At 39.6% G+C, this 16,526-nt stretch overlaps 1 protein-coding gene across 2 annotated transcripts in view; it reads left to right on the top strand.

Moving 5' to 3' along the window:
- Positions 1-16,273, top strand: part of shroom3 (shroom family member 3) — a 65,765-nt gene extending 49,492 nt beyond the window's left edge. For both annotated transcript variants that reach the window (XM_084386527.1, XM_084386528.1), the window contains 7 exons: positions 1,579-4,585; positions 5,794-5,855; positions 6,328-7,053; positions 8,021-8,383; positions 10,106-10,208; positions 10,826-11,110; positions 14,725-16,273. In XM_084386527.1, the coding sequence (XP_084242653.1) occupies positions 1,579-4,585; positions 5,794-5,855; positions 6,328-7,053; positions 8,021-8,383; positions 10,106-10,208; positions 10,826-11,110; positions 14,725-15,072 (4,894 nt within the window). In that variant the 3' untranslated portion in view covers positions 15,073-16,273. The remainder of the gene's footprint in view (positions 1-1,578; positions 4,586-5,793; positions 5,856-6,327; positions 7,054-8,020; positions 8,384-10,105; positions 10,209-10,825; positions 11,111-14,724) is intronic.
- Positions 16,274-16,526: the final 253 nt, after the last annotated feature.

Raw genomic sequence — 16,526 nt, 5'->3', positions numbered from 1 at the left:
CCACAATGAAGTTATTTATTCAAAGAGAGAGGATAATATGTGTGCTTAGTTTGGGTTGCAGCACCTGATTTGGCTTCATGAGGTATTTCCTGAAAGTTGCAACCTCTTGAAACATGTTATCTAGCATGCCACACACACACACACACACACACACTTAAATATTTTAAAATGATCAGCTTTAAATTTTTATTTATTAGCTCTTGAGGGTGTTATTTAGTGGCATATGGATGCATATGCATATATCAGCCGCTTAAAAAGTCCATGAGCATGACCGTTAGTAGCTATAAATGTTGATTATTTTTGGTCAGACATGGCTCTGTTGTCTTTCTGTTGGTGGTTTCTTGTTGTGTACGATCATAGCATAAGCAGAGGACATATTTTATGTAGTTGCCCAAACATTCAAAAACCTTGTGTGCTTGTTATCTGGGTCATTATCACTGTATTTAGACCAGAACGTTCAAGGGCCATCAGTGATGACACTGAAAGAAAAACATTTAGAGTGTTTGAAGAGGACCAGAAAGCAAAGCATTGACGCACAATCTAATAAAAAATAAAAAAATTCTTTGGGATGACACTCCCTCAACAACCCTACAAAGGTTCCCATGGCGATGGTCACCGTGGGCTACACCAATAGCATTCCACATTCTGAGACCTGGTGTCATTGTTTGATGGACTGACCTGTGATTGGTTGATCTAGTTCTTAGAGGGGTGACTGCAGAGCTGTTGACAATGGGTCAGTGACATCATGTAATTATGCCAGCAGAAATACCAGCTGTCTGATGCCAGCTTTCAGAGTCCGGCAATCACATACCCATACAAGGGCACATACCCAGGGCATCACTGTCTCACACACACACACACACACAGACACACCGCCATGATTCCAACCTTTACGAAGCAGATTCCCACAGTGGATAAGTTTGGTAACAGATCTAGCAGTGTATATTTGTCACATTATTCTCACATTACCAGGGATAAGTGAACAGGAAGTTTGAGTAAATTATATCTCAATGCAAATTCATGATTTCATGGTTTAATCAACACCAGCATTTTGACAGTTATTCTTATCAGAGACAATCTTTATACTTTCTGGTAAATAATTGAGTCACAGGCATAGCGAACTCAAATTGTGACTGTGAGCTCATTCTTATTTCATAAAGATCAGTGAATCGATGTCCTTGATGTCTATCCAAGTTTGTAACAGCTACTAATTTAGCTCAGACCGACAACCACAATAGTTTCTCAATCTTCCGATATATTACCCCAGTAAAACTATTTTATTGCTCTTAGGCATATTCTTATCTTTTTTTTCCCACCCCAGTAAAATAAACAGAATTACTTCAATATATCATTGCATGTGGTTTTGTCCATTGTCTTATGCCAATGATTAATTTAATAGATTTTATAGTAAAAACTGCTGACTCAAGTTATTTTGGGTCGTGATGTTTTTCATTTCATCTATGCATATATAATGATCTTAAATAACTCAGGTCTGTGTGTATGCGTTTAAATATATATTTTATAAATGTCAGTTCATAGTACATTACTCATGTTTTTTTTTTCTTTTTTTTCTTTCAGTGCTTCCACCACAGACCTATCAGGATTTGAGACTGGATTCCTTAGGAAGAGCCCAGATCAGTACAGTTCCCGGGGCAGCATGGAGAGCCTAGACCACACTCACCCAGCCTACAGCTCCTGCTATCAACTATCATCATCCAAATCCTCCAGCAGCATCGATCACCTGCACAGCAAGCGGGATTCTGCATACAGTTCCTTCTCGACCAGCTCTAGTATCCCAGAGTACCTTGCAGCGGCACCATCGTTTAACAAAGAGAGGTCATATTCCATGGAGAACGTTCCACAGAGAGAAGGGATGCAGCAGGCCGATATACGCTACATACGCACTGTGTACGACCCCCAACAGGGTGTGTCTGAAGAGCATGAGATTACCTCTGCAGCATTATTAAGAACCAATGACAGCAGAGCACAGTCTAGAAGTGGGAATGTCCCGGGCATGATCTGCCATCGTGGTAGCAGTAGTAGTGGAAGCAGTGGGAGTAGTGGAAGCACCACCAGCTCACAACGCCACAGTGTTGGGACAGTCTGGGATCCAGCTCACAACCGGCACTCCTATGAGAACCTAAAGGGGGCGCCAGCTCCTCCATTACGCAGCGACAGCTATCTAGCATTTCGCAATCACGAACGTCCCAACTCTTGGTCGAGTCTTGAGCAAGCTCGGTCACAGCGGGCACTTAACAAGGGTTCTTGGCATCACTCAAGTGGTTCTGTAGCTACAGGAAAGTCCTCATTTGGAGCTGAAGGTCAGTTGCACACGGTGATTGAAAAAAGCCCTGAAAGTAGCCCCACCACCAAACCCAAACAGGGTTGTCCTCAGGCCGCACAACCCGGTCGCCTCATGTTACCCACCAGCATCTACCCTGTTCCACCACCCGAGCCTCATTTTGCACAAATCCCAACCAGCAACCCTAACTCTGGTAGTGTCTACCCAGCACTGGCCAAGGAGAGCAAGCAAAACAATCACTATGACCACTTAGGTGGACCAGTTAAAGAGGATAGGGTCACCCTTGAAAACGGATACCAAAGCAATGCTCCCAACCCAAACCCTGTCCAAACCAATGTTTCGGCACAACCTAAGCTCTCCGATAAAGTGCAAAATGACACACAATTCAAACCTGGTTTTTATCGGCCTCATTTGCAACCACAAGTGCAGAAGTCACAAACACCATATGTACCCCAGGAGAGGAGGGACCCTTACACCCCTGTGCAACCAAGAGGAGAGAGGCCAAGGTTTTCGCTTGGTATGGAAGTTTACGACAACTACAGGCCGCCTCGAGATGAAGAACAAAATAAATGCAATGAGCAAAACATCCATCCGGACTCACTTTACTCTGGGAAAGTTGCACTTGGTCAAGTTGCTCAAACTTACAGAGGAAACTTCATCCAAACGCAAGGAAGTGACCACCTAGTCAAACCTTCAAGGCACTACAGTGACTCTAGTGCTCTTCAGCAGAGAGCTCAAGACTGTGATCACCCTCTGACCAGACTGGAGAATGCACTTGCTGAGGTTCAAAGAAGCGTCAGTCCCGAGAGTACTGCTAGCCAATGCAGTTACCAGAGTGAGCGTAGCATGTCTGTGCTGGAGAAAGTCAGTCATTTTGAGAGACAGCAAGTCAAACCGCGCAGTCATAGCAGCCTCTCCCACCATGGTTCTATGGCTCGTCTGAGCCAAACATCAAGACCTTCCAGTGCCAAGAGCTCCTTCTCTGGTGTGGAGGACGTGCACAACATGTTGGAGAGAAGCAACAGCTCAATCCCTCATGGGAGATCTCAGAGTACTTCTAGCATGGCAAGCTATGATGGACGTATGGAAGTGCAGCAGGATATCCAAACGAGACGTGGGAGTAGTGATCATGTCCAACATCGCCAGCAAAAAGAAGCTGTTGTCACCAGCAAAACCTCTCTTCAAAGGAGTAAGAGCACCTTTCAGCTTGGTGAGGGGAATGGTAAAGACGGCCACGGGAAAGGTGACAATCATGACATCTTGGGCACAATCCAAGACACATATTTTAACAGAGCATATAGAGACAGCATTAAAGATGCCCAGTCTAAGGTTCTCAGGTCAACTTCCTTTAGAAGACGGGACCTTAATGTTATCCCTCCACCAGTGCCAGCCAAACACATGTCCCTAGAACGAAAAGGACAAAGTACAAGTCCCAAACCAGCTACAACCTCCCCACACACTCCAAAGGAACGCCATGTCGTTCCTGTTGAAGCACCAACCACTCCTCCTGAACTCCCTAGTGTCCCGGCTGTTGGACCTGCAGTTATACGGATCTGTGGACGCAAACGGTTCACGATGGACCAAAAGAAACGATCATATTCCGAGCCTGAAAATATGCATGAAGTTGGAGTGTTGCCTCAGGAAATCAGTCAGGCTGAGAGGAATGTTCAACAGCAGTTTCTGGCGAGCGAGACGAGTGTTGCAGACCGACGCAGGATGTTTGAGCAGGTGGCGAATCGTAACGTCGAGTCAAGATTTTTCTCCTCCAGGCCTGATTTGAAGCAAATGCAGCAAGATGCCTTAGTTGAGTATATGGAGCGCAAAACGGGTAGAAGAATAGATGGACGTCCAAACCGCCCACATAGTGCTTATTTACAGTCCGCTTCCTCTTCTGCTGACTTGCGGAGCCTCAACTCTACCCCAAGTATGTGCTCTTTGCAAGAGCCAGGACACGATGGCCTCTCTGGTGGTATACAGAAAGCATCCACCCTTCCAGCAGGAATGCAAAGCTCCTTTTACCCTCTCAGGGGCACCCAAAACCACACACGGCCTGAGTTTTTTGCCCATCAGTCACAAGGCACAAATTCTGAATCTCATAAACCAGGTCCAACCCTGACCAGAAATACCCTTCCACAGCACCTGGAGGCCATTTTTGAGAGAGCCACAACAGCTAGAAGCTCAGGGAGGTCAGCTTCAGCTGAGGATTTGTTGGACCATAGTGAAGAACGTCCCGTTCCTCAGCACTTCCGCTCCAAGTCATCTCCAGTGGAAAACTTTAGTCAGGTAACAATCACTTGACTGTTTTAGTGGTTAGATCATTGAAGTGACATGACTTCGTATCACATAAAGTTAAAAAGTAACAGTGTTCATTAGCAGGTTTGCTAATTTTAACTCTCCTATTGAATAGTTAAAACCAATTACTCACTCAGATTTCCCCTAGCTAGCATTTTGCTAAGAAAAAAAACAAAAAACAGAATTGAAGAGAATCAGTTCTTCTCAGAGCAGTCTTCACACCCAGTCTCAACGAAACTATAAAAATAATTTCTTTCCACCCGATTAGTAAAGGATGACTTTCCTTTTTGGTTGAAGAAAATTTTCAGTTGATCTGGTGTTCAGTGATAATCAGTGCACAAGTTTTCAACCAATTATGGTACTTGGTGGTCTGTTGTAGGGCAAAGGAGCAGTTCCTTTCCTGGAGATGGGCAGATATTGATTTTTGTACCCACTCCTGGTGCTCCACAGGAAGAGGCCAGTGCTCCTCACTTCCTGTTTGGTGCCACAGAGCCTGGGATGTAGTCAGATATCTGACAGATGCGAAACAGATAACTGCACTCCTTCTGTGCCAGAGGGGAGGAGTTGGAGATAATGGACAACTCGTCATGGTTTTGGGTTTAAAATATTTGGAATGGTTAAGAAGGCCATTTATCTAAGGGAATAATTATCCTTTATGTAAACAATAATGGTTCTGGTATGATGATGACCGTGTACAGTAGATGCACAACTATCCCGTGAAATCCCAGACTATTCACGAATTCCTAAATTGGAAATGGTTTCAAGCCAGTAGATAAAATACCAGCATGATGACTTTGCTACTTACTAATATTGTGGTTTAACATAAAGTTAAACATTCTGGCCATGAATTAATCATCAGAATCAAGCACACCATTCAGGTCACGGTCTATGCATCTGTTCACAGTACGCTAATTAAATACGACATAGTCCAGCTATGAGGATGTTGTCATGCCGTGTCTCTTTTTTTATTAGTAGATCTTCGTTTATCAGTAGTCATGGCATGCGCTTGGGTTTAAAATTAACATGAAAGTCCCAACATTCTCTAAACTTGTGGTAACCATAAAATAATGATTTACTTCTTGTTCCTGGTGTATGGAGGTTTTTTTTTTGGTTTTTTTTACACCTCTATCAGAAAGGGCGACAATACATCACCTGCTCAAATAAAACATTATTTGTTCTTTTGTTCTCTTTTTGTCTAGGACTTCTTTGCCAGAGACCTTCAGATGTTTAGAGTTTCCTCCAAGGAATCCTCTGAAAACAGGTTTGTGTGTATACATATATACATAAAAACTTACAAATAGAGCCTCTTGAGTTCTGTATGCCTTGAGACACATAAATACATATAAAATAAATTGTTGAACTTATCCAAACTGGATAAGAATAATAAGAGTTTTTTTGTGTGTGTGTGTAGAAGAATTAAGTAGATCAGTCCTTTAAAGAGCAAGAAGCAAGAATATTTCTTTGCAAGTTCAAAACTGAAACAGTTTTATGGAAATATTTAACCTTAAAAGGTCTTAAATTAGGGACCAACCCTTAATTGGTCAGTGCCAGTGACAGGAATCCCACTGCAGCTATTTTTGAGTTTGTTTTGAGCCATGCAAGAATTCCCACCAGGCATTAAAGGACAAATTATTTGCATTAATTTACTTTAAAAATGACAGGTATTGGAAATGCTGACAAGCACAAATTGATGCTGCAGGACGTTTATATTTCATATGCATTTGTTTTAATAGGGTGTCGGTGAACACGGGACACAAACAGCCGTTATGTTCAGCACGTATGGAGAGGAGTTACCAGCTAAACCAGGGTCCTGTCCAGCAAAACCCGCCTGTGTTGCGGCTAGAGCGTCAGAGACATTCAGACCGGCCTAGAGCGCTAAGCGCTTCTGGTCTAGCTGCGTCTGTGGGACTTCCTTGCCCTTTCACCTCACCAGACACTTCCACCAGCATCGACTGGCATAACGAAAACAGTCTGTGTCAGCCCAACCTGGACTCTATTGCTTTTCCAGAAACTGGGCCGCAAAGTCCGTCCGGAGCACTGGGAATGGTGCGGCAAGACTCCAGCGACACCAGCACTTCTGACGACACCCTGAAGGACTTCCCGTGTCCGGTGTCCACTCCATCACCTCCACACACAGAGGTCACGGGGTCACAACTTGCAAGGTCATCCGATTCAAAGCCGCCCTCCCTTCCTAAGAGCCCCGACTCCCCAACAAAGCCACTCCTGTCTCTTCGTATCTCAGAGTCTAATCTTCACGATGTTCAGAGTATAACCATGTTGCAAGATGATGATGAAGTGTTTTTAGCTCTTGCGCCACCTTCTCCTCCACCACCACTGCCCATCAGAGAGACCGAGCTTACAGAGGACTTCCCGCCTCCTCCGCCTCTCACACCCCAAATCGAGGAGGATGTGAGTCTGACGGAAGCTTTACAGCATCCAGGACCATTACGACCCATCAGGTAAAGACACTCTCCTTGTTGGTCTTGGAACAACATTTACATAAACCAATCAGATTTTAGGGATATGGTTTGGTGAAAAGCTGGGGTTAAAACGTTGAACACGCTTAATTTTATTAGCCAATCATATCCCTCATGATTTTTTAATGTAGGTTAGAGTTTGATAGGAATGTTGTTCCAAAAACTACACATTTAAAGGAATAATCTGGGTTCAATACAAGCTCAATCAGCATTTGTAGCATGGTGTTGATTACCTGTTGATTAAAAATAAAAAGAGGCAAAAATCAAGGTTATGGTGAGGAAACCCCTACAATAAAAAAAAGATATATATATATATATATTCAGATGTATTTTTAAATATAGTTTCAAAATATACAAACAATATATTGCTAATATAGATGTTTAATATAGATGTAAAGCTAGAAATATAGTTTGGGATAAATTTTAGTTACTTATTTTACCTTCTTAATTATATTAATTAAATTTATTTTGGCATTTGAATGTTAAAATGAAATATATATTTTTTTAATTTTCCTTTAGCTGTGCTATTTACAACGAGAGAAATATATTTTGGCCAGAATTGATTGATTTATTTTTGCCATATAGGCAATTACAATGGAAGCGAATAGGGACAATTTTGTAGATTTTTAAAGCAGAAATATGAATCTTAAATCAAGCTTATAATGAGCTTTAAATCATTTTCAAAGCCTTTTTATGTTTTTTTTCCGCACTAAATAATGTCTTGTGGCTATAATCGTGAAACAGTAACTATATGCCACATTTACTTCCATTGTGTGTCCAAGTGTCTCACTGTAACCCAGATTTTTGCTTTATTTTGTAAAGAAAAGGTGGTAATTATCAAAAATGAATTTGTCACAGATGCTTACGATTGAGCTTAACTTGTAATGAACCCCAAATATTCCTTCAATCCCATTAATGTAACATGATTTTCTCTCATCTCGCATTGCAGTGATCGCGAGAATCTGGCCGATACATCAGTCCATCCAGAACCAGACCGACCATCAAACAACCACACGACTCCATCGGTGACCCCCGACCCACAGTCCACCTTGAACACCAGCACTTCATGTCCTCTAGAGGAGGACACCTCTGAGATACTGGGACCCGACTACCATCTGCTGTCCAGAAGAGAGCGGACACAGGCCGAGCTGCTCGTGGAGACTTTAGCCCGAGAGCTGGTGAGGCACGACAAATCCCTCACCGCGCTGTTGGACACCTGGGCAGGTAAAAGCACCCTGGATCTGATGGAGGACATCTTCCCTTCACACTCCTCGTCTCCACGCAGGAGGAGCAGCGTCCATGTGGGTCACAGGTGAGCGTTGCACAGATGGTGAAGGTACAGCCTGTATACAGCGTTACCCAATAATCAGGTGGATTTCATGCGCACAGGACTGATAAACACAAGAGCTCTTTGTTTAAAGCTGATTATATTAGTGCTTGGCCTAATTTTATTGCGATAACTCAACAATAGATCATGCAATAGAGCTGTAAAGATAATGAAACACTTCTGTATATTTTACATGCATGCTTCCTGAATTTAGTGCATAACTTACTCTTGTTCCTTACAAAAAATGATTGTGGCAGTACTATAGTAGAGATGGAAGCAGATGATAAATACTAGTGTATTTTGATGTACCATTAACTCTATGATTACAATAGTCATTTAGCATGATATTTACATGGTACACAGAGGTAGTGAATGGATGTGGATTTTTCAGTGCCGGTAATGATATTTGATATAATGGAATTATATATATGTATGTATGTATGTATGTATGTGTATATATATGTGTGTGTGTGTGTGTGTGTGTGTGTGTGTGTGTGTGTGTGTGTGTGTGTGTGTGTGTGTGTGTGTGTGTGTGTGTGTATATATTATATAATAAATTAGTTGAGGTACTAAAATTACATGAAAAATTAAATCTAATTTAAAAAGATATTTAAAATTAAAAATGAAAATATAAAAATGAAAGCTGATTCATGATATTATAATTGTATATAAATCATACTAAAATTACACTGCCAGGCTGGCTGATATAATGCAGATATGTACTTAATACAATTTTAATTTAGAAAAGAAGAGATTAATAAAAATAGCTAAAAGGCCTGGCCATATATATATATATTTTCTATCATTCCAGGACTCCAGGATAAGAATACCATGGTCCGAAAACCAGGGCATTACATAAAAAACGTTCAATATAATCATGTACATTCCATGTGCTCGAATGAAATATGAATACACTGATCTGTTGGGTAGCGGTAACATATTTGACACAAACTCTGTAACAGAATGCTTGTAATGATATGAAACACATGGGAACTCATTTATCCAGACAACTGATGAACTTGCTTAGTTTTGTCAGATTTTTCACAGTCAGTCTCTCTCTCTCTCTCTCTCTCTCTCTCTCTCTCTCTCTCTCTCTCTCTCTCTCTCTCTCTCTCTCTCTCTCTCTCTCTCTCTCTCTCTCTGAAGTTTACTTTCTGCATAATTGATGATCTGCTAACAGTGCAGAGTTACACTGACATCTAGTGGCCGATCCTGAAACACGCACATTTCTCATCCATTTCTCACTTGGTAAATGCAGAAACTTGCGTTACCTTCAAATACTACACACACAATTTTGCAGATTGGCTCATAGAATATAATGCTGAACCCATGACATTGGCATTGCCAACACTACTATTTTAGCTGCGTGAACGTGGTCTGTGTATTTTTTTTATATACTGTATGTACCATGGTAATAACACAGTATACTTGTTCTTAAAAACCTTTTGCATTTATCCATCACTTCTAAAGCAACAGTTTTCTTTCTGACTGTATTGCTCCATTGATATGCGGTGTGTGTGATTGTTCTGTTGTGCCGCTGAACTAAACGTGTAATTACGTGTGCTCTGTTTGACACGGGGAATGTGGATTTTAGCCATTCTCTGTCCCTGTATCTGAAAAATAGGACATTCAGGGAGTAAAACTGGTGTGTTTGTGCGTGAGCAAGACAAACATTTCTCTTTGTTTGGTGTCTTTGACCTCCATTAGGGCTCAAGATGATCCATGTGCTCCAGATACTCCCGCTCAGGCTCTTCCAAGAAAAATGGAAACCAACCTGGATGACGAAGAAGCTTATTTGAATCAAAAGAAGGTCAGATACACATTCATAAATGAACATTTCAAATGTAAATAGTCAAAAATAATAACTAGTATATATAAAAACTAAAAATTTAATAAATGTATATTGTATATTTAATATTTAATATGTATGTGTGTGTGTGTATATGTAAGTATATATGTATGTGTGTATATATATATATATATATATATATATATATACAAATATTTGTAAAAAAAATATATATATATATAAAATATTTTTTATAAATATTTGTTTATATATATATATATATAGAGAGAGAGAGAGAGAGAGAGAGCGAGAGAGAGAGAGAGAAAATATTTGTAAAAATTATATATAGCATTTATAATATACTTTAAAAAAAGTATACATTTTATCTGTGTTAAAAAAATTGGCAATTTTTTGTACATTCTGATATTTTTTTTTTAAATGTATCTGAAAATATATTTTTTTGCCATATGAGTTCAAACTCTCATACCGGATACATATTGAAACCAGCACAATGCCACTGTGCACAAAGCCGTTCTTCATTTCCCTGAAGCGATGACGTGTGTTGAATGGCTGAGGCCCAGAACTGTAATCTGTTTGTTCATGGAGTGATACGAGTAATATGATCTCCCGTCCTGCAGGTGGAGCTGTTGCAGGCGCTGCACGTGAGCATCCAATCTCTGCAGGAGGAGAGAGAGGGACTGGTGGAGCAGCAGAAGAGGTTCGGCGCTCTGGGCGGCAGCATGGAGGCTTTAGTTCAGGAATGCTGCAAACCCAACGAGAGAGAGAAGTACCGCATGTTCGTCGGAGACCTGGAGAAGATCGTGAACCTGCTGCTGTCGCTGAGCGCGCGACTCGCACGCGTGGAAAACACACTCAGCGCGCTCGACGACCACGACCACGACGACGAGAGTGCAGAAGAGAGGGTGAGCAGTGTTTCAGAAAATAAAACACTGAACTTTTCAACTTTTTTTCCCCTCTGAAGTCAATTTATAATATTAGGGAACATTTTATTTTAAGGTAATGTAGTTACACTTTACTACATGTACTTACTATAGTAATAACAGTGAATTATGCATTATTACAAGTAACTAACCCTAAACCAAACCTTAACTCTATAGTAAGTACATGTTAATTAATATTACTCTGTACTTATTTGAGGAAGTACAATGTAACTACGTCACCTTAAAATAAAGTGTAACCTAATATTATATTTTATTATATGAATAAAATTATTATAATATAGCAGCAAAATCAATTTAATTTTATTTAACATGGTCATTTTGATTCATCTTTCTGAAACATTTTTGCTACTGCAGATTTAGACTTCTATGTTAAACGTTATGTTTGCATATGAGATGAGCAATAATTCTTATGAATTTACATACAAGTCTTAAAGGTACAGTAGCAATTATCTTGCAGCACAGGTTTGCAAACTATTTGTGCTGATCAGGCTTGTGAAAATCATCAAACATTTCAAAAGAACAAACACGGATCCGGTTTCTAACCATCTATTGCCCTGCAGAGCAACTTTGACCTATTCTGCTTTAAATAAACAAGTGCAAAACAACAATTAGTGGTCATTTGAAAAGAAAACAACATTATTAATGTGCCTCAACTGCATCACTCACATGCTGTAGTTCACTCACTAACACTAGTTCATTTTAAATGGTCCTGTGGTGATGAACATACACTGCTGTGTCTGTAAGATGTCTTATTGTTTTTGAAAGAATCTCTTCTGCTCACCAGAGCTGCATCTATTGGATCAGAAATACTGTAATATTGTGAAATATTATTACAATTTAAAAAAACAGTTTTTTATGGTGATGTATTTTAAAATGTAATTTATTCCTTTGATCAAAGATTGAAGTCTGGAGTAATGATTCAGGTCGCATGATCCTTCAGAAATCATTCTAATATGATGATTTGCTGCTCAGGAAACATTTCTAATAATTATTATCAATGTTGAAAACAGTTGTGCTGCTTAATATTTTTGTGAAAACCGTGATTCATTTGTTTCATGCTCCCTTGATGAATAGAAAGTCACTAGCTGCGTTTCCATTACGCTTCAAATTGCGCAAATTGAAATTGCGAATTGAAAATACGCCCAATGGAAACACGTCAATTTCGCAAAAACTCCCATTTATCGCAAAAAAGTTTTTACGCTCGCATGAGGTGGTTTTTCAGGCAATTCGAAAAAGAAATATTTCGCAAAACTGCAATGGAAACAGTTTTTGGGCATTTACAGGTCAGCTGACGTAGATGACGCGGTGTGTTTGGACAGAATACGAGACAGAGTTCTTTATTAAATTCATAAAAGACGGAAGAATTACAGGAATAATGGATTCTAAACCTCAAATAAATGCCACAATCAAGACCTCGAAGCAGATATGAGGGAGAAACACCCAGAAACACCTCATATGTGCCGCTCACAAGTATAACAAGGGTCGTTCCTTACCATTAATGCTTGGAAAACACACACACATCTCCTTCGATTAATAATAATGGCTAGTGTAGCGGCTGGGATTAGTACAGAAACCTACCAACGTCCGTTACCATGGTTTTTGGAATGATTTTACTTACGGCGAGAGGAAAAATGAAGTTTTAGTCGCATAACATCGGTTAATGGAAACGCCGACATTTCGCAATAGTTTTTTGTCGACATTTAGAAAAAAATCGCAAAAGTTTTGTGCAAATCTCTAATGGAAACGCGCCTACTTTTGATCAATTTAATGCATCCTCGCTGAATATAAGTTGCAATTTCGTTCTTTTTTTTTACTGACCCAAAGTTTTGAACAGTAGTGCAAGTACAAATTTTCCATGTAGCCTTTCAAATAATTGAGGCTAAATGTATAATTATTATTAAAGAATTAGCAATAATATTTTTTAGAAAGTGTATGTCATCTTCCCATTGACAGAAACATACAACAGTCTGAGGGCCGTTTACACGAAACCATTTTCAGCTAAAAATGGAAAACTTTTTGTGTGTTTTGGCCACTCATTTACACAACAATGGCGTTTGGGGGCCTGAAAACGCAAACTTTTGAAAACAAGTTTCAAAGTGCAAGTTTTTGAAAACGATACCGTTGTCGTCTCCATGTAAACTACAAAAATGTGAATTTGTAAAAAAATTTAAAAGTTGACGTCATGTGATTGTGTATTACGTGTTCAGTCTATAGGCGCGTAGTGTTTCTTTCAAAAGTGACATCGCCACCTACTGGCCTGGCAGCGTTTTTAGTCGTTTTCACAGATCCGTGTGAACGGGGATCGTTTTGACAACTGTGCGTGAAAAAACGCAAAAGCAAAACTTTTCCGGTTTTAGCACATTGTTGTCGTGTAATCATACCCTGAATTCCCAACCGGACACTCCTTTAACATTTAGTTTTACTGAAGAAAGTGCTGTTCCAAATAATTATACAGTTTGCCCGCATTTCACGCACTGAGAAAGAACAAGAAATGCTAATTAAAGGACATGATGTTACATAAGATAGAGTGATTCACTTGAAACGCCTCAAACTCAGGTGAGGACAGAGATAAAGTCTTATCTGTGAATTACACTAGAACTTAGCGTCTTCGCGAATTGAGGGTCAAGTTTATGATAACACTGTGTCTCATGACACACTGGTGTTTAAAATGTAGTTTCAATATACAGATAGTAATATTTTAGATATTTTTTTACAATACCAGCCTGCCACACTTATATCAGAGCAATTCCCACGTCTTCAAAACAGTCCTTCGATTGTGCTTTTGTTTATTTTATAGTTTTAAACAGCTAATCCTGTTTGACAGGCATCAGGAACTGTACCAATAAGTATCTATTAGGAGGAGCTTCCAGCAAGAAGGGGTTTGACGTCACTGTGTTTGTGATATTATACTGTGAAACTCTTCTACAAACATTAGACCATCCTAAAAACATCCTTGCTTGCTAAGTTCACAGCCAGTGACTGTAACTAGTCATTTTAAAGCTAACTAAAGACAGCCTCAGGTTTGGAGACTGCTGACATATTGAAACTATAAAATATAATAATTATAAAAAAAATAATGTTTCTGTTTCATCTAGCATCACATACAATTGTAAAAAATATGTACGCTACTGTTTTAAGATATATATTTTTTTATGTTTTTAAAAATGCTCATCAAGGCTTCATTTATTTGGTCAAAAATACAGTAAAATTGTGAAATATTATTTCAATTTAAAATAACCATTTTCTATTTGGATACATTTTAAGATGTGATTTATGTCTGTGATGCAACTGGACTGATTACTCCAGTCTTCAGAGTCACATGATCCTTCAGAAATCATTCTAATATGCTGATTTGCTGCTCAAGAAACATTTCTGATTATCAATTTTTTACATAGAAAGTTTAATAGAACAGCATTAATTTGAAATATAAATCTTTTGTAACATTATAAATGTCTTGACTGTCGCTTTTGATCAATTTAACGTAACCTTGCCCGATAAAAGTATTACTTTCTTTGAAAAAAACCCCCCCAAACTTTTGAGTGTTGGAGTTAATGTGTGTTTGTGTGTCCCTGTAGGAATCTCTGCAGCTGAAGAGGAAGCAGTTGAGCAGTCAACAGGAAGACGCTCGAGAGCTGAAGGAAAACCTGGACCGGCGCGAGCGAGTGGTTCAGGACATTCTGTCCGGTTACCTGAGCCGCCCACAGCTGCACGACTACCAGCGTTACATCCGCATCAAACCCGCCCTGCTGATCCGCCAGCGCCACCTGGACGAGCTCATACGCCAGGGGGAGGAGCAGGTGAGGAGGCTGGAGGAGACCCTGCCCCCTGAGCACCACCCAAAGAACACTGACTCCGCCCCCCAAACGCAGCCTTGTTTTAACTCCACCCACCTGACACGCCCCACCACTGTGACCTCACTCTGACTCCGCCCATCATAGACTGACGCCACTCACAGCTGAGGAGGAATATGAATCAATGACACTGACGATAAGCAGTGCGCACAAACGAGTGCCTTAAATGAAGGAAATGATGACGGAGTTGCACCACAGACGTTTTCCCAATGTGCCATTGCACGTGAACGCAAAGTTTGGAAGAACGTAACTGCGGGTTTTGCCCATTAGACATCATCTACACTGCACCACTAAATAAATGCACAGTGCATTTACACTACATACTTAGCATATAGCACAACACTGAAGCACAAGGCACAGCACAATGCTAATTCAATGGCATCATTGTGATTGGGCAAAACACGAATGATTTCCAGCCCTGTAACTTCTGAGCACTTTGGAACAGATGAACCACTATGATGTCACAAAAAGAAGAAACTATCGAACACACACACACACACACACACACTTACTGTCTACGCTTTGAAATTCCTGTTGTCAATAAATGCGACAGCTAAATATTTATGATTTTACGTTTAGAAAAATTTTGTACTCTGTGCGCCGCTGTACATACTCTGAGCAATGCCCTCGTGATTTTAAAACGTAGAAGGTTTAAAAACAGCATAGATGATGTATTTTTGTAAGCATATTACTAGTGAGGGTGTTTCTGTGGCTTTTGGGCGTTTGTGGTCAGCTTTAAGAGGTGCTATTATATCTAAATCATGACAATTACTACCAGAAACAATAATAACTGTTCACTGGCACTTGAACACAATATCAGTACTTGCTTTCAATAGCGATTAGGAAGCGAAAAGTCTGTTAAACCTGATGTTGAATAAATATTATTCACAACTCGGCTGCATGCAGGGTTTTATATTTCCTGGTTTGATCGCAATGCACATGCCCAACTTATTTTTTTTGCCAATAATATATTTTATTTTATTTTAAATTGTGGCTGTTTTTATTTGGATAATCTTAATTCACGAAGTATCATACCCCGTACAGCTGTATCTAAACACATAGACCGCAATAGCAGCAAACTGTAGATGCTCGTAATGGAAGTGTTTATATTGGACTGTTCTTGTATAGGCCTACACATGCAATTGTTGTTGATGTTTTTTTGTTTTTTTTTGATGGGCCTAATCTGAAGAGAAGGTTCAGCCATGCTTTACACTGTTTAAAGGCAAAAAAGAGCACAATTGGAAGGCAAAATAAATCTATTTTTTAAATACAACCTCATTGTCTTGGTGTTGCATTATTTGCCATTTTCATATTTGTCATTTAACTGCAATAAAAATAAAATAATAACGGTTTATGATTGATCAAGTCCTGTCATTGAAACTCATTTTCCGTAAGTATTGATGTGTTTTTTTTTTTTTTTTTTACTATATATTTCACCTGTTAAACCGTTTACACGACACCATTTTTAAAACTTTCGTAAAACTTTTTATGCGTTTTGTCCGTTCATTTACTCGGTAACAGCATTT

This window comes from Rutilus rutilus (genome assembly GCF_951802725.1).
Source record: "Rutilus rutilus genome assembly, chromosome: 18".
Taxonomy (NCBI): domain Eukaryota; kingdom Metazoa; phylum Chordata; class Actinopteri; order Cypriniformes; family Leuciscidae; genus Rutilus; species Rutilus rutilus.
The sequence above is the reverse complement of the archived record's forward strand: the minus strand, read 5'-3'. Positions and strand labels throughout refer to the sequence as shown.